The 17,904-nt window shown below is 40.6% G+C and overlaps 1 protein-coding gene across 1 annotated transcript in view; it reads right to left on the bottom strand.

Annotated features, from left to right (window-relative positions):
* PKD1L3 (polycystin 1 like 3, transient receptor potential channel interacting) overlaps positions 1 to 17,635 on the bottom strand; it is a 38,669-nt gene extending 21,034 nt beyond the window's left edge. The window contains exons 1-15 of the mRNA XM_084533432.1: positions 17,232 to 17,635; positions 16,514 to 16,678; positions 13,390 to 13,575; positions 12,914 to 13,024; positions 12,329 to 12,476; positions 10,619 to 10,848; positions 9,558 to 9,962; positions 8,359 to 8,457; positions 5,473 to 5,680; positions 4,644 to 4,764; positions 4,248 to 4,488; positions 3,379 to 3,749; positions 2,191 to 2,385; positions 1,205 to 1,330; positions 683 to 814 (exon numbers count right to left, since the gene is read on the bottom strand). Coding sequence (XP_084389558.1) covers positions 683 to 814; positions 1,205 to 1,330; positions 2,191 to 2,385; positions 3,379 to 3,749; positions 4,248 to 4,488; positions 4,644 to 4,764; positions 5,473 to 5,680; positions 8,359 to 8,457; positions 9,558 to 9,962; positions 10,619 to 10,848; positions 12,329 to 12,476; positions 12,914 to 13,024; positions 13,390 to 13,575; positions 16,514 to 16,678; positions 17,232 to 17,628 — 3,135 coding nt within the window. The 5' untranslated portion in view covers positions 17,629 to 17,635. The remainder of the gene's footprint in view (positions 1 to 682; positions 815 to 1,204; positions 1,331 to 2,190; positions 2,386 to 3,378; positions 3,750 to 4,247; positions 4,489 to 4,643; positions 4,765 to 5,472; positions 5,681 to 8,358; positions 8,458 to 9,557; positions 9,963 to 10,618; positions 10,849 to 12,328; positions 12,477 to 12,913; positions 13,025 to 13,389; positions 13,576 to 16,513; positions 16,679 to 17,231) is intronic.
* Between the last annotated feature and the right edge of the window lie 269 nt (positions 17,636 to 17,904).

Genomic DNA, 17,904 nt, shown 5'->3' with positions numbered 1-17,904 from the left:
CGTGAAAAATGCAGCACGCTTCCACAGATTCAATCCGTAGAAAAGATGGATAACATCTGAAGAAAATATGTCTTTCAAACACAGGGACAGGGAAGAGTTTAGATGCACAATGACAAAGTAAATCAGGTTGTGCTTTCATGTGGTGACTCCAAAGATCCAGCCCTATTGTCAACTGCACGTACATTTCAATCTTAGCTTCCATAAAACCTATTGGATTACCAGCAAGTGACACCTTTGGCCTTGTGCTGTGTGAAATGTCAAAGAATGAGTCTTGCAGTATTTATTTTGTGCCAAAACACAGCCCCTGACTGACGATTGGTTGTGAAAGCACTGGCCAGCACTTAGCCCAGGGTGAGGAAGCCAAATGCAATCACTGCAAGCTTGGACATGTCCATTCCCACAGTCTGCAAGTGCTTAGCAGCCTCGCGTGGAGTGAGTGCTGAAACTGAGCTATGCTCTTGTCTCACCAAAGTTAACCACATACTGCTGACATGCTCCCAAGCCATTGGCTGGCTGCAACTGTACAATACATCAGAATTCACGACAGCTCTTCTTGTTGCCAGTGTATTTGTGAATCTTCCCCAGTGACAGTTTGTTCTGTCCTCCCATGTGCTCACTCCTTACACATAAATAGCATCATCTACTAACGGTGTCATATTGCCAGATAAGATTCAATAAATACTTCTGCAAGGGCAATCTGAACATTTGTGCCTGATTCCTTTAGGTACCGTTTTGTTCCTGCCTCACTGGCAGCTTGTTTATGTGCATTTTGTGACACTGCATGGATCAGGGACCAAAGGATCACAGCAAATTTCTAGGAAAAAAAACAACCAAACAAAAAAAAACCTCCCAGGTTCCTCTTCTTCAGGATTCTAAGAATGCTTTAGAAGACAAAATATACATCCTAGCATGTCTTCTGCTAAAAGTTAAGGTTTTCACCCTAAAGATGTATCACAGAATGTAACTGGCCAGCCACTTATCCCCTGGATTGTGGTGGCTGTTGAGACAACCCCTGTGGGTCCACATTTGTTTACTCAAAACAGCAAAATGCATTCCTTCTGGTCGAGGCATACATGCTGGTACAGTCAAAAAAAATGAGTAAAGAACAGGTACCTGTAAGGCACCAAAACTCTTCCAAGTTTAGTGGGGTGCAACAGTGTCTGTACTGTTGGTGTAAGGAGACAGAAGGTGAGATGCTGCTTACCTGCGCAGAGGCAGACAGCTCCTCACTCCTGTGAGTGATTTCTTTCAACACTTCTGACATCTGAAGAGCAGTCTGCACTGATGTTACGTTAACAGCAGAGAGAGTTGTCAGCATCAGCCCTCGGAGCTTGGGATGGAAAGGGATAATTAGGCAAAGGAATAAGATGCTAATGAAGACTAAGCAAGTAGTGCTTTATATTGACAGCCAGGCTTGCTGGAAACTGTGGTAGAATAAAGCTCCACAACAAGGATCATTTGAACTGATATTAGGTCTCCTGACAAGATGCCACTTGCCTTAATAAGTGTGTAATCACATGAGTTTTGTTACCTCCTGACACAGAGAATTTATACACTTAACATCCATTAATAGCAAGGGGAGTTACTTCTTAGACTTTGTACTAAAGTCTGCGAATTATTATGTAAATGTCACTTCCAGAGAGAGCAGAGCCATGTATAATTGATGTTAGTCAAATAATGAATCACAATTGAAGGATTATATGGCATTTCTCTAGATCTTTACATCTGAGGCATGCAAAGCACCATACAAATATCAACTTAAAAGTGAAACTAGCTTGTAGCTGAAAGAAACAAACTAAAATTACCTGCCATCTACTACTCTTAGGGAAATTGTCATAGGATATTTCTCCTGCAGGAGAGGCAATTTTATTAACATTTAAATTTTGTGCAAAATCGGGTTACCTCTAAGCTTAAAATGACCATCCAAATTAGTTTAAATTATTGCATTAACAATTGAGAATGAATTATTTTCCTCATGGATGATATTTTTTATTTATTTATTTTTTGCTTGGGCAAGTAGTACAAAATAGCTGAAACCTGTGCCAAACGCAGAGGCGGATACCAGAAACTTGAAATCTCCATTGATTTGAGGAGGTGATATATGAGCTTTTTATTACTTAAGAGCTGCCAAAGAATACAAAGAGTCAATTATATCGCATTGTACTGCAAGAAAACAAGTGTCTGGCTGACCTCTTTTCGTGTGTCCGTCTGTAAAGATATGTTAAAGTTTTCCTCTTGGGTCTCGTGATTAAGGACTGAGGTTACTGACTTAAACAGCTGGAAAAGACTCATGCTGTTGTTCCCATCTTTTAGGATGCTGTTTGCCTTCTCAGATACAATGGCCTGTAGGGTCAGGTTCCCATCGATCATATCTGTGTGTCCAACCTGGTAAAGAAATCAGAAATGCTCTTAACTTTGCTAACACTGTTACAGTTATCTTTGAACAGTTCCCACAGTTATCTCATTGGCAGCCTAGCTGGAGTAGACAGAAAACTCTGTTACCATTTTTTCATGTTTTATTTTCAATTAAATTCTCCAGGCAGTTCTGCCATCCTCTTGGGTCTCCTGACTAAGTACTGGAGTCACTGACTTGTACAGCTGGAACAGACTCGTGCTGCTGTTACCACCCTTTAGAATGATGTTTGCTCTCTAAGATCCTATGGGCCATCTTTAGAAATGCCCAAATGTAAGAAAAGAGCCCAATTCCATCTCAATCTGTGAAAAACTACTTTCTTTTTAAGACATCTGACACCCACTTGGCTGAGGAATTTGTGCAGAAGCAGAAGCAGACTCTAATTCAACCCCAAGTTTTCCAAGCCTCACCCTGTGCATTGCACAAAAAAGCACACTGACACGAACATCTGCTGAGTGTGAGGCATGGAGAAACACATGGAGTTTTAGTGGCCTGATAAGGATCTCTACTGGCACAAAAGCAGGAGTTTTCAGGGCCCTACAGAGAGTAACTCCAGACTCACTACCCAATGTCCACGTAGGTCATCTTTTAAAATCCTGTCCTAGAATAAAAACAGGAGAAGTGCCTTCTGACTATTTTGAGTCCACAGAGATTAGTCTCTGTTAGATACAGAAATGATCATTGCACAGTCACAGGCATGCAGTAAGTACAAAATGGTAAGATGTTCCAAAAGTGAATCACAGATTAAATATCAACTTGAGAGAACTTGTATTGTGTACCTTCACTGAAGCATTAGTTTGAACTGTATCGCCAAAGTTGTTGCTAATGGTAATTGTCACGTGTAAAATGAAATTATTTTCCTCTTCTCCAAGTGGAAGATAAACTGGGAAGAGCTCAGGATCTGGGCCACAGTGCAAGAGAGAATCTGAAATAGGAAAGATGGGATTACCTACCAGACATCACACAGACACCTCCTGTTCTCTGAGAAGAGAGGGCTGTAGGCTTGCTCTGTGCAGGCCTGATTGACTCATGTTTAGACTCTCTGAGAAGCAGAAGCAGGCTGTGCCTTTGCTCTTGGTGGCATCAGTAAAAGTGCTTGTCAGAAACATGGGGAAGCAGCCAAACCATCCATCTCGGGACTTACTTGAGTTCAGGTAGAAGCAGTATGTGAGCTCCTGGGATTGGCATGAATCCACTGAGCATGGAGGGCTGCAGGAGACTGTGAAAGCAGTGAGCACGGATCCCTCCCTGGGAGACACAGTGCAGCTGGGGACCTGGGGCGGAGGCACCGTGCTCACGAGGTAGGTGTCCTCCCCGTAGCCACGCTGAGTCACTGCTGGGAGTGGAGGGAGCAGAACGTCAGCGATCATGCCATGGCAGCAGTGAGCTGCAGACATTACTCTAACCTATTCTAGCAGTGATGTGGTTTGTTCAGGCACCAGAAGCATCACTGTGTACCTAATCAGAAGGGAAATCCCACTACTGATTAAGCCATAAGAGGAAAAGAAGTATTAAAAATGTGGTAGTGTTTGCATTGTAAAGCAAAGCTGGGTCATTAATCGGGTATTTAATATAACATCATTGCCAAATGAGCCTTAACAAAGTCATTAACAGCTTGGAGTCAGATAACTGAATTTGTCCTGTTGTGCAACAGCCCAGAACAAAGATAGTTCTTAATTATTTCAAAGAACACATATGTAAAGTAACAGCTCTCAACTTGTGGAATAATTTAACTTCTTGCTTGTCAGCGAGGCTCTGTGCATGTAATGTCAGTATGATGTCAGGATGGCAGAGGCTATCTCAAAGGAGTCTAAAAAACCCTGCTTGCCCCTACCTGTTACTTTAATCTGAAAAGCTTCTCCGTGTGTCTGCAAGAAGGAGCTGTTCATTATCAACATGGATGCGTTGCTTTGAAGCAAATTCAAAGAGTCCTGCCGGAAACCAGTCAGGCTACAGGCTGGAGGGAGGGGCGCAGACTGGAAATCAGACAGAAAAGAAAACATGACAGTAGACGCTCTTTGCTGTGATTTCTGTTGCAATTTATCAGGAGCAGAGTGGCAATTTGGTGCCCTCCATTATAACCACTGTCAAACGTAGCTCCCCCGTACCTCAATCCTCAAGCTGTTTGCAAAGCCCCCCACGTGCCCCCTCTGAGACCACATGGCTTTCCCTCACGATAGATGTTTATTTTTTGTGTGTGCAGTATTTCTGACAAATCTGATGCTCTCACCTTGTCTTGGAATGTGTTATCCAGGTACCAGTTATACGAAATGGCCTGGGAGTCCTTCTGTCCAGAGACACTCAAAACAACTTCCTCGCTAGCGTTCACTGGCTTGCAGTTTGCCTCACACCTGTAAGGAAGTAAGACAGTGGTTACAGGCAGTAACTCTGTGAGATGTCATAGTCCTTGATGTTGGTTGTTTTAATCTTGTTTAATGAAAATCTGCAAAAGTCCTGTGATATATGTCCAGGTGACGTGACTCACAAATAGTGAAATACTCCATTTTAAAGCAAGAGGTTTAGGAACCTTCATCTCCATTTTCAACAATGACTAAGGCGCAGAATCCAGACGCTATTTATGTTCAAAAACTCATTCAGGCTCTCAAGTGAAGCCTACCTAATCTCCTAAAATTATTATATTAACAGACCATCGAAATGCCGGTGATGTTCCAGCTTCCCGAGAACCAGATTTTTAAAGCAGTAATGTGTATCTGGGTGTCTAGTAGGAATTTCAGACATATCTTACAACTTTTATTCCTGTCATTTCAATGAGGTTTGCATATGGAAATCTCCAGCACTGAAAGGAGGTAGTGGGAGTCAAAATGCCTAAGTGGTTTGGGAGAAATATTATGCAATTTATAAAAGGATTATGTTCAGAAATGTGAACTGGAAAATGCTGCAAGACCCATTGTCTTTAATTCCTTTGATGGTAATAAATAAATGGATTTACAACAATTAGTAAACTATTACTACTGTTATTATTAATGATAATTGTGGCCTTGCCCTAGATTTGTGTAGTAGTAATATTAAATAGTGAACATCAAGGTTTGAAAACAGACCTGATTTCTAGCTGTAGTTCTTGTTTTGCAGTCACATAGAGACATTGCTCATCCTGTTTCTCTTCATTCCCACGGTTTTGCACTGTAACCTTCACAGTCACTGCTGACTTCGGAGGAGGAAGGCAGGAAGGTGGGATCTGCACCTCTCGTTGGTTGGTTAAGATTATCTGGTGCTGCACGCATTCATTCCACTCAGGCCAGCAAGCTCCTGCATGAAATTTCTTTTATAATTAGAGTAATTGTAGCATCCCATGTCCCTCATAAAGGGCTTGCCTGGCAGCAGCTCCAAAGAGCTTTATAAAGTAAACGAGTTTCCTTAACCCAATTTACAGAGTGGGTAACCAGAGTTCAAACTGATTTCTTCAAAATAATATATGAGGTCAGGGATAAATATGAGGACAGGACACAGATGTTCTGAATCTCAGTCCCGTTTTCAGCCATAAATATTCTTGCATTAGGTTTGATGCTAATTATTGCAATTTTATTGACACATACCTTTCAAATGCCTAACTATGTAAGTCACTTGCAATTAGGTCTTCACTGGGGCGGGGTGAAGGCTTAGGATGGACAGATCTTGAAAACTAAAACCTAGGAGCTGCCTTTGGGAAAAGACAGAACTGTGTACTATGCATTATTACAGACCGTGGTTAGGTGGGTGTTAAAACCAGAATAAGGCAGAGGGATGTTCTTCGTATACAGTGAGTGGCAAACTTTTATAAAGCCAGGCAGGGGACTAAACCGTCCCCTAGTCAGATTTTCACAGCTTGGTCTAACATGACAATGAGTTTGACGCTGATGTAATAGAAATTGGTGGAAAAGCTTCAGGAAATGCACATACCGCAGGACCAGAGGAAACTAGAATTAGTGCTGTTATCTGGCCAGCCAAGAGTAACAGTTGTGAAAGGATCCACATGGCGACTTGGTTTAATATATATTTTGTTTTTTCTTTTGTGATCCTAAATAATAAGGAAATGTACCAGTTAGAAGAGTAGCATGTATAAACACACACGCATCTTGTTTCATATAGAAATTAAAAATGTGTGTAAGGTTAGACCCCAGATGCAGATCTGTAGTTTAGACGATCTTTCCCTAAGCAGTGTTTATATGGGAGTAGAAGCTACGGGAATAGAAACACATAACACAGAGAAATGATGCGTGGCAAGATATTCCCAAACTCACACCCGTTTAGGAGCCCAGCTCCTATTTTAAAAATTAATCCAAGTACTTAGGAAACTAATTTCCATTACTTTTCCTTTTTTGGACCAAGACTTTTAAGTCTTGGACAATCATTTGTCTTCTAGTGTGTTTTCTGGTACATCTCTTTTCTATCAGAAATGGATACATTACAGCTGTAGATAAAGAGAAGAAGAAAGTAGCTGAATTTGTCTTTCTGTGCAACGAACTGTGATAAACTTACTTTTAAATTAGTTTAATATTCCTCTGGTGCAATATATTCTTACAGCTGATTTGTAAAGCGTGATGCCTCCTTGTGAAGCAGCGTCTCCCATAGCAGACGTCTGTCTGCTAGGGTTATAGTTAAAAACTCTATCTTTGAGATGATAACAAAATGTTATATCTAGCAATTCTCGATTTAACTTTGTGCAGCTGCTGGCAATTAGTGTTTCATTAGTTTCTCAGCTTGCCATGAGCTGGAAATTTCTTTTTCACAAAGTAACTTAAACATCCCAATACAGAAGCAGAAAGCACTTGGAAATAATATAAAAAGGTATTAAACTCTGCTTGCAAGATAGCCCCTCAAAGGAAAGTTCACATTAGTCACATAGATAATTTTAAAATTTATCTAATTTTAAAATGTATCTAATCACATTTCAACTTCCCAAACTGGATCACGGAGAAAAGTTCATTTTCTCTAATATTGGAATTGTTATTTGCAGGCTTTTACGAGCTGTAGGTTGAATGCCTGCGAACACATTTGTCTTAGAGATGCTTGGTGTAGATTCTATGTTAAACTATTTGGGGCACAGAAAATCTAGTCCATAATCTAATATGTTGCTAATACCTCTTTTTAATATCTTCTGCAGCACTTTTACTAGCGAGAAGAATTTCTAAGCATGTCAATTTTAAAGAAAGATCTTTAAATAGTACTTACGTTTGTCTTTTGGGTATTTGTTTTGGAGCTGCCTTTTTCCTTAGCAGAATCTGTTCAATACAGAACAAAACAAAGAAAAAAAAAAAAAAAAAAAAAAAAAAGAATATTTCATTGCTACCTATAAAGCTTTCAGACAGTCCTCAGTGAATTTACCTTAAATATTTGACTACAGGCACTCTGAAAGATAGGGCTGTAAGACTCAGACTCCTGAATTGTGATAAACAATGTATTTTCAGGAGGTAAAACAGTAACAAACTGTCACTATAAATAAGATCATTGTAATTCTTCAAACATAATGGTGTAAATCAAAATCAGTTCACAGAAGTTAAGAAGTTCAGTTGATGTACACAGGAAAAATGAGGGAAAGTACCGGAAAAGTCTCAATACTAAAGTCAGTTTATTCATGGTAAAATCTGCTTTTGTAAATGTAAGCAAGTGCCATCTAGAAGTGTTTACTGACAGCATTTTATATGATTGCTGTGATGCAGATATTTCCTAGTTTTAGAGCTACATCCCAGGACATAAACTTCACTACTTAATTTTGAGGACAAGCAGCAAATGTGCAATATGTAATATAGAGAGAGATGCTAATTTATGACCACTTCAAAGCCAGAGAATCTGCCTTCATCAGGAAGAAGCTTCCACAAAAGTTTTCAGCACTATTGCTGGAAAGAAAGCAATTACTAGATGCAAACCATAAACACGCCATAAAATGCTCTGATTGCAAAAAGACATTTATATGGTAAAAACCAGCACTGCCAGATAAATGCAATTACCTTCTTTATGGGAAGTGTTTGCCAGCACATTGATGAGCCCGATATCCAGACTCATGTTTGAGAAGGCATTCGTGGCCACCACTTTCACTAGGAAAGTACCTAGAGAAGACAAAAGACCAATTTAGAATAGCAGCAGACCAGTCCATGTTTGTGACATAAAATCCAATACATTAAGAAAATCCTATTCTTTTCTCTTGGTTGGTTTTGTTTGTTTGTTTTTATGAGTTTGAGGGAATGGTCTTCCTGTTTATCTCAGGTTTTAACTACTCAGCTGCCCTTGTTCTAGCACTTGCAATGCTGTTCTTTGTCAGCTGGCTTTGATACTACAACAAAGAAATCTAGAGATGTGCTAGTATTGGAGTCCAAATGAATTTAGACATCTTGAGAGAGCAGCTGTCTTGTTTTGCTAGAAGGGAAGGGATGTTCAAATGGGCATAGGGAGGCCCATTGCAATTTCTAATATTGAATATTCTTAAAACATAAAATGAAATCATAATTAGCTTCTGGTGTTCCAGGTTTGGCATGGGATTTGAATAGTTCATTAGAGGAGAAAACTTTTTTATCTTATGAAACTAAATTAACTCTTAAGGACAGTCTCCCTAATCCCATGTTTTAAAGGCTTTGAATTCTTATTAATGAAAAGAAAAAAAATGCTAAAAAGCTTATTCATAAGTCCCAACAAAAGCTACATGTTGGAGACTGATGTGCAGATGAGGATGGAGCTCCCTTTTTTCTTTGTCATCCATACTGAGAACTTTTTGTTTTGTTTTGTTTTGTTTTTGTTTTTTTATTACCATAGTTTGAAAAGGAGTATAAAGTTGAAAAAGTTATACGTATGGACAAACTGGAAGAAAACACATTGTGAGTCAGGAAAATGTCTTCATTTATACTTGAATCAGGTACAGTCATGAAAAAATGACTAGTTCACTACGTCTTTTTAATTGCAAAATTCGGGTGAAACCTCGCTTTCCGTCTCCTTATGGATACCCATTTGCCAGTTCTGTTTTTTTAGCTCACTTAAAGGCCAGTGCTGTTCATACACTTCTGCAGGACAAGTTTAAATGGTTAGAAAAGTTATCAAACTCAAAAAGTATCAAAAAGTAAGTTACTGTCCCCTAGCCCAGTTGCTGTGCCTGTTTATGTGAACTCCCCCACTCAGTTGTGAGTGTCTCAGAAGCAGAGATGTCAACGTGCTGTACCTTCAGAGTGCATGGGAATGAAGTATGTTCGAGGTTCCCCTGCAGGGCTGTTTTCCTCATGAGAGTGAGTTTCGTTAGATCCAACCACCTCAAACTTCAGCTTATCTGGGGCACCATGAGGAACAGAGACATTTATCTCCAGATTCTCCCCCAGCTGCACAGCATGAGAAGCTAACACAGCCTGAAGACCAGAGACTGGCTCAATTAAGTGAACGGCAATGCTCCCAGAGATCTCTGATGCAGTGGTGTTGCTGGATGCTCGGATTTCCAGCCGATGCATCCCAGGGCCCAGCAGCTCCTGAGCAGCACTGTCAAGTGTCAGATTGTGCGGGACGATTCCTTCCTTTGCACTGGATTCAGCGAGCGTCACGTTACCTGCTAGTACAACGTAGGTCACTCCGTTACCTGCAGAAAGACAGATCAAAATTTCTCACAGCCTATGTAATAGGCAATCCACTTCTAGCTGCTTTGTGCAGCATTCAGGTGCTTATAAAGGAGCCATAAGCGTACTGCAGCAAGGCAGTTTGAATAAAGTCCCTTTTGGTGCCTTTGTGCCCATTTGGCTCCCTATGGAAATCTGACTCGTTTCTGCAGGGAGTGCTAAGGCAGTCAAGAGAGTTCAAACCCATGCTTCTGAATTTCACTTTTTAAGCATGTGGATCCCAGGAGCTTGAAGTGAGCACAAAGTACACAGTAGCAAATACGACTTGCTCAGTGGGGAATCCTCTTACCCTATGCTAGAGAGGCATTTCTGTGCATTCCTAACTTCAAATACATAAATACTGCTACTGGCTTCGTGTGGATTCACATGACTGAAGCTGTGGTCATGCTTCGTCAGATTTGTGAAGGGGGAAAAAAGGTTTGTGTTCATGTTCAAAATACCCCTGAGAAAGAACCCCTCCAATGGAGCCGAGAGCATTCAGTTGCAGAAATGCAATGATTAGACGAAAATCATTCACTAAAAAGAAGGATTGTTTTGTGTAATGAAAATCCTGCTTCTGTCCCATGGGTAGGATCAGATTTAGCCTACAATTTAAAGCATGCAGAGTAATGAAGCTCACCTCCGTTGAGTTCAACTTGGATCCATAACACCTCCCCATAGAGTGTTCGACAGGGAGAGCCGTTCCCAGATTCGTACTGGCTGTAGCACCCGGTAAGGCTTAGTTCATCCAGCTTGTCTTGAACAGTCACCCGCCTCTGTGCTGTCACATGCCACTCGCTGGTAGTGCACTCCACGAAAACTGTGAACTCCCCAGGAGATGAATATCTGTATGTGACATTGCTGACCAGTCTAGAACAGAAGGAGAACAGCTGCCTGTGGAAAACTGTCCTGGAAAGTCTTGAGTCTTACCTGCTAACGGTGGTCACAGTTCACAAATTTCTGACCTGATCACCTCTGCTATACTCAGGAGATTGGAAATGAACATGACTGTTCACACAAGAGTATGTAGCAGTGCCCTCGATTTCTCTTTTCTTATTTCACTCCTGATTTACCTACTCTAGGATACATCAGTGGAAGCTGAGGCTGCTCAGCGTTTTGTCAGATCTCAAACCTTGCTCTTTTATTTTGCTCTATGTATGTGCGACTGCCATGCTGGAAAAATGTCTCTTCATTTCCTGGGACTGATGCAGCTCCAGTAGTGGTAGCAGCAGGAGATGAATGGATACAAGGAAGTCTGCAGTAGCTGCTATTACTGCTAATAAGCATTGGGAGATGGTAAAAAGAACCTAAGGATACCCTTCCTGAGTGACACGCACCACGGAAAGCAAAGAGGTATTACTCCCAACACTATTCTCTCTGAACTATCACTGTGACACCTAGTAAATGAAAAAAAAAAAAAAAGAAAATCCAGACATCATCACTGACAATGCATATTTTTCATTCTCTGTTTAAATGAAGTAAAATGTTTCTTTCTAACTGGGTTTCAGAAACATGGCAATGACAAGACAGGAACAGAAAAAGCAGTCCCTGCAAGAGTGGGTATCAAACTGCATGCAGAAAACAGATAAGCATGACTGCTGGCCACAGGTGAAGTAAAAGGGCCTCCCATAACACCAGCAAGCCTCTGCTTAAAGCTAGCAAGTATATTTCACCTAAAGGCTCTCTACTAAAGATTTTTTTTCATGTTCTTTACAGCTACAGGCTTGTGTCTGTACCTCTGAAGGAATGTTTTCTATTTCTAGTATATTATGACTTTTTGGTTTTCATTCTTTCTACTCTTATTTTTCTAGTTGGCTCAAGTGGGATTCTATCAGTAGAGAAATAAATTTCTAGATTCATATTATGTCATTCCTAGCACTAGGACAATACAAAATCTGACTTTTAAATCAAGTAGAAAAGTGTTTGATCTTTCAAAGACACATTTTTTTGCAATTAAAATAAAAGAAAAATTCCAGAATTCCACTGCATTCTTTTTAAATGTTATCAAAAATACTATTTAAAAATACTCTTAAAAAATAACACTTGCCTATTTCTTCGGCAATTAATGACATTTTTTTCAGTTATTTTGTGTGCTAGAGATCTGTATTCAATTCCATTAGTAAGAAATAGGAATCACTTGTCATAATAAGCAGAAGAAAGATTGTGGTTGGCAGCTTGACATAATATTTTGTATTTATTTCAAAACAAGTTTCTGCAGAATCCAAGTATCTTGCATGTGTGGTCTGTTACCAGTCTGATTAATTTTTGACATCTCATCTTGAAGCATTCAATGAAATGCAAGCAGTGAAATTTGCTCTTTGTCTGATGATGTGTAAAGGACTCATCTTACGTTAGAGGGTAGTAAGGATCAACCGTGTGGCCATCTCCAGTGCTGATGACACAGGAAAGGTTGCCAGTGTATGGGGAGAGCAGCCAGTTCAAAGTGACTGTGATGTTTTCAAAGATAAAGCATCTATCTGTTACAACCAGCTGCAGACCTGTAAAACATAATGACAGCATTCAGTGCCTTTGTTTGTCTGTGGTTCTTACATAACTCAATTGTTTTTCATGTATTGTTGAGAGCAGGACTTCTCCAAAGCAGAGCTGATACTGCTGCCAATTTGAGTGCATTAGTGGCATGACCGGGAGCTGATTCTTCTCCGTATCTACTGGTCAAGATTCATGTTGGAACATAATTTTATTTGTTTGTTTTATGTGTCTGAATTTCCTGGCTTTGTGTCCTATCAAAAACCCTCTGGAGCTGTCAGTTAAGAGGAAAGATATATTTTGGTTCCTTCAATACTTGGGAGTGGTCTCCACTCTTCCAGATTCTTCTTTGAGGATGGAACAGGGATTTCAAGATAAATCGTATGCTCACAATGTTACAGCAAAGTGCAGAACAGGCTTTTGGTGCTGACAGCCCTCTCCCACTCACCTTCCTTGCAGTGGTATTGAACAGACAAATAGCTTCCTGAAGCTGGGCAAGGGTCTCCAAAGAAAGCTCCATCTGCTGCCACCTGGCAGGCCTGAAGACCGTGACACTGTCCTGGAAAGAAGTTTTACATGAATTTGTGGTTTTTGTCTTTGACTGTCATAACAGCTCAGGTGAGAGGTGATTACTGAAACGAGAACACCAGCGAGGGGAGCAATATTTTGTCACTGATCTCTAGACAAAAAACTCCTACAGCACTTTGACTTTAGTGTGTTTCTTATTGCCTGGTACTTAGCACTGTTCCCTCCTTCCCATTTAGCCTCCTGTGGGACCCTCCTCCATCTCAGAAGTTCTTTGTGATCCTTTTCATTTTAGGAATAATATACTGTTCCATTCACTAAAGCTACTCAAGTACAAGACAAAATACTTTAGGGACCAGGAACTATATGACTCTGACAAACAATGCCATAAGGTATTACCTGCTACTTCATCTTTGACACTGATCCAGCTACAGTCTTCATCTGTATCATACTGGAGAGGGGTTTCCAATACACAGTAGTGAGGGGTCTTCCGTCCATAGAAGGTCTCTCCAATTTGGATAACTTCTCCTGACCCACACTGCACAGTGGCATTGGAACTATCACAAGCAATGCTTTGGCCAGATTCTATTGGGGGAAAAAATCAGAATTAACTTTTTGAATTTCTGAAAAGTCCTGCTACAGTTCTCCATATCCTTCTTTTTGTTATTATTATTTTTGTTTTATTTTTCTTCTTTTTAAGCTAAACAATACTGAAAATGAAAAAATGAACAAAGCATCAAATATTTTTCCATTTTGGAAATCCAAAAAAATAGATTTATGTTCTTTACCATCTTAAGCAAAAATTTGAGAACATTTTTAGTAAAAGAAAACATTTTAAATAAAAAAATAAACATATTTTGTGGGAAACACTTAGCATTTATTTGACCTGTAGTACTGGAAGGTTTAAAGTTACTTTCTACTTCAGAAACCCTTGTGGCAGTGTGAGATTTGCATGATTCTCAGATAATGGCACTGGAGAAGATCGTGCATATTAAGTACAGGACCTGATCCCATTGCTGCTACAGAGACACCTTTGTTCCTGTGCAATATTCGACTGACTTCATTTAGCAGGACTGTTAAAATGAGTAAGGTCATATCTCTAAAAGCATACACCTTATTCCTTGATTAATCTGGGACAGTTAATTATCTTACAGAATTCTTGGTATCCTGTAGTAATCAGGATACATAATACCCCAAAGAAGTGTATGCAAAAGGCTGTTCTCATAGGGGAGTGTTGCAAAAGAATGTTTCTGTTTCAGCTGTCTCAGCTTTAACTACATTGTCCTCCAATGGCTGTTTTGATCATTCCCCTTAAGCACGTTGATTAACAGAGCCAATGTGTGCACACTGCAGTAATTGTGTGCTATTGTTATTTAAAGCTAAATCTAAGCCTGGCTGTAGCTATAGCAACATGATCAGTTTATACGTTAGAGCTCTCTAAATAAGCTTGAAAAATAACTTGCTGTTATATTCTAATACGGGCTATTATCTCATGCATTTATCTGTTCTTTACACTACATAAAGCGTTCCTGTAGTATTTGCTGTCTCAGCAACTTTTACCTGTAAAACTGTCCAGAACTGGGTTTGTGTTCTTATGGACAGTCCCTGGTCAACCTGTATATTTTTGCTGCATCAAATTCCTAAATTACGGAGCACCAAATGCTAGGATAGAAGTAGTAAGAAGAGTGAACTGAACTAAGGAAAGTTTTCACTTGAGTAGAGAAACATGATTCTAGGACAGAGAGACAAAGAAGGGATGAAGGCAGAATGCTGTCTGTCTGCTTAGTTGTTTGGTTGTTTTTGCACACATAAACATCTCAGGTGATCAAGTAAACGAGGTTATCAGGAATCAGAGAGGTTCACTTCAACTAGTGATCCCATTCGGAGCTACCTGTACATTTCATGTGAGATTTTGAAGTCGGTATCACTGTGAACCAAGACTTGCAGTAGCTGAGTGTGAGGGAGTCAAACACCACCGTGCCCATTTTACAGAAACAAACTGAAGCACTGTCAGGCTGCACAAACCTCCAACCATTCAGCACCCAGAGGAATGAATGAAAAGAATGTCCCTGTTTCTTTCAGATATTAGATCAAATTCCTTACATGCAAAGCTAGTAAAAGAGGAGTCTATTATTGAAATATGCATGTGTGTTAATGAATATGGGCTGTAGATAAGGAAACCAAGGCTGTAATTGCTTTAATCTGTTCACAGTTTCCTGGGTAATGGAATGATGGTCAGGCATTGTTCAATAATGCAGACTTCTTTGAATTTAATGGGCTTTATGTCAGATCCTATGGTAACAGATGGTAGCTTTCTTGCAGACAGTTGTCTACCATGTTGTAATGGCAAAATAATGTTAGTCTGGTTTTGCATGGAAAATAAGCTTAAGGCATCATGCTGTCTGCCAGTTTCCTCTCCCCCAATCATTTTTAAGGTTTATCATCTTCAGCCAAATTTGATATATAGACATAAACCTCGAAACACCCTAAAATTTCATGAAAATCAATAGGGAAGTGGAAGAGAAGGAGCTGTATCAGTGCCCCTACTAGGAATAGAGATCATAACCCAACAGTTATCTGTTCCATGACGGGATTCAGCTGCCAGCAGGTACAGCTGGAGCTCTGAAGCTGCTGCAGAACTGTGGGGACAGAGGGAAAAGGATTTGGAGAGGCAGAAAGTGCTGGGCATATGGGAGTGAACGGGGAGAGCTGAGGAAGAGGATAAGGGGGGGATGTGGAACAGGAGATCAGGACAGGAATCAAGTCGTTGTTAGTTTTGCTGATTGTGGAATGATTTGTTAATTATGTCAGAGGTAGTGCCGGACTGGACCAGGGCAGTAGCACCGCTATGGCTTGTGATAACCTGGATTTGCATACTGGATTTGCAGAGTATTTATGTTAGTGAGCCTACAGCCACACCTGCCTTCAGGTGCTTGTGACCTTAGTTCCAGTTTTAAATGCCTGGTTTATGTGCAAAGTGCAAGGAACACAAATTCCCCTCATATCTATGTGTCGGATAGGATCATGCTGCCAGCATTCCTTCCCAGGACTGTTCCAAGCCACAGTTCCAGGGACATGATGTCTGTACCTTTTTCTGTCTGAACACTAAAATGCCACCAGGAGGGACAAGCTCCTGTCTGCTTCCTTGTCCTGGGGAAGCCCTCAAACCTGATAGGAGGGTCTGAGCAAGAAAAACTTGCTCTCACTTTTGCTTGCTCCAGGCTGCTAGAAAAGTTATCTCTGGAAGCCCGGCTGTATTTTTGCTTCCGTGACAAATTATTTTGATGGTCTTGCCTTGGCCCATGTTTATGATTACGAGTTTAGATACAGGGCAGTCATACTGGTTCCACCTCGCTCAGGTAGAAAAAGAGCCCCTGATGGGGTTTACTGTTTTTTTTTTTGCTTGTTCATTTTTAATAAGCTTTAGGTTATTGCACAGCCGCTTTGAAAGAAACAAGACAACTTATGCACAGTTATGAATACAGTATGCTCACTTCTTAGATCCAGCTGTTGTGTATCTTACCAAACTCACAAATGAAGTCAAACTCCTGGCTGCAATTTTCAGTCACACCCCACCGATACTTGGCATTCTTTAGGATGTACCCACATGTGGATGAGAAAGAAGATGGCTGATCCTCGTACCAGTTACTGTAGCTTATATCTGAGGTGTCCAGCCAAATCATTGACCCTGTGAACAAAGTAATCATTTCCTGTTTATTTTCCACAGTAACACAACTAAGGAGTCAGAGCCTACAGAGCGAGACTGTATCCCTGCTCCTACTCAAGCAAAGATGGTTTTGTCTGAATAGAAATCTTCGGTTTCATTTTACATGTAATCTGATACAGCCACTAAAAAAGACACCACTGCTTCCCCCTGCTCCCAGCCTCCAAATTCCACCATTCCCTTGCATCAGATCTCGCAGCATCTCCTAGCGTGATGAGTTAGCTCAGCTGGCTTGTCCACTGGAGAACCAACCCAACATATCTTTTTAACTGGGTTAACTGATCTAATTCACCATGTGTTTGCACAAGCACAAGATCCAATGGAAAGGATGACAACATGCAACTGAGAAGTGAAGCACACAGCTAGAACATCATAATAGAAAACTAAATTACAGCTACAGAAGACGTCGTTTTTTCTGCAGCTTTCTATAAAGGGATTGACTGCACTTGCTGTCATGGTAGGTAAGCATCACAGGCTGGTACAGTTTCAAAGAAGACATGATTTCAAAATCACCTACCGTCAGTAGTTTCATTCAGCAAGGAGTTTGAGATCAGTCCTATCCACCATTCCTGATCCTCGACAATATGCTTCTGCAAGAACTCTTGAGTTTCCTCGTTTTCAATAAAGACAAGGTGCCCCCCTCCTCTCTCACACCATCTCTGGGCACTTCTGAAGGATTGCTGGAGTCTCACAAACTCATAGCATGAGTGGTTGAAAGCTAGCTGATACTTTGAGCAAGGGATTCCTTCCTCAGCTGGTGTCTCCTCCACAGCCAAACATACAGCAAGAAAAATTAGAACTGTGATCCCAAGCCACATTTTCAGCTCGGTGCCCTGCATGGCACTGGTGTTGCTTATCACATCACCACTCTTTTTGCTGCCTTCTTCAAAAGCGTGAGTTGTCATCCTTGTCATGTCATCAGTATTCCTCCTTCCTCTTTGCTGTTTGCAAAAGCAGCAATAGGACGTGGAACAGATTGCTTCTAATACATAATGGTGATTGCATCTGAGGATGCACACAGCTGGTGTTGATGCTAAGTCACTGCAATGGCCATTGTGAGGCCCATTGTATAAAGGTGTCACTCCGCATGAAGTCAGGTTGAAGGGAAGCCATTATGGGATTGCTTTCCTCATGAGCAGAGAAGATAAGGTTGATGTATGCTGTTACTGGACACATGCGAAAGTGAGATA

The sequence above is a fragment of the Aythya ferina genome (assembly GCF_964211825.1).
Source record: "Aythya ferina genome assembly, chromosome: 12".
Lineage (NCBI taxonomy): Eukaryota > Metazoa > Chordata > Aves > Anseriformes > Anatidae > Aythya > Aythya ferina.
Note: the sequence above shows the minus strand (reverse complement) of the source record. Positions and strands in the feature narration are given on the sequence as shown.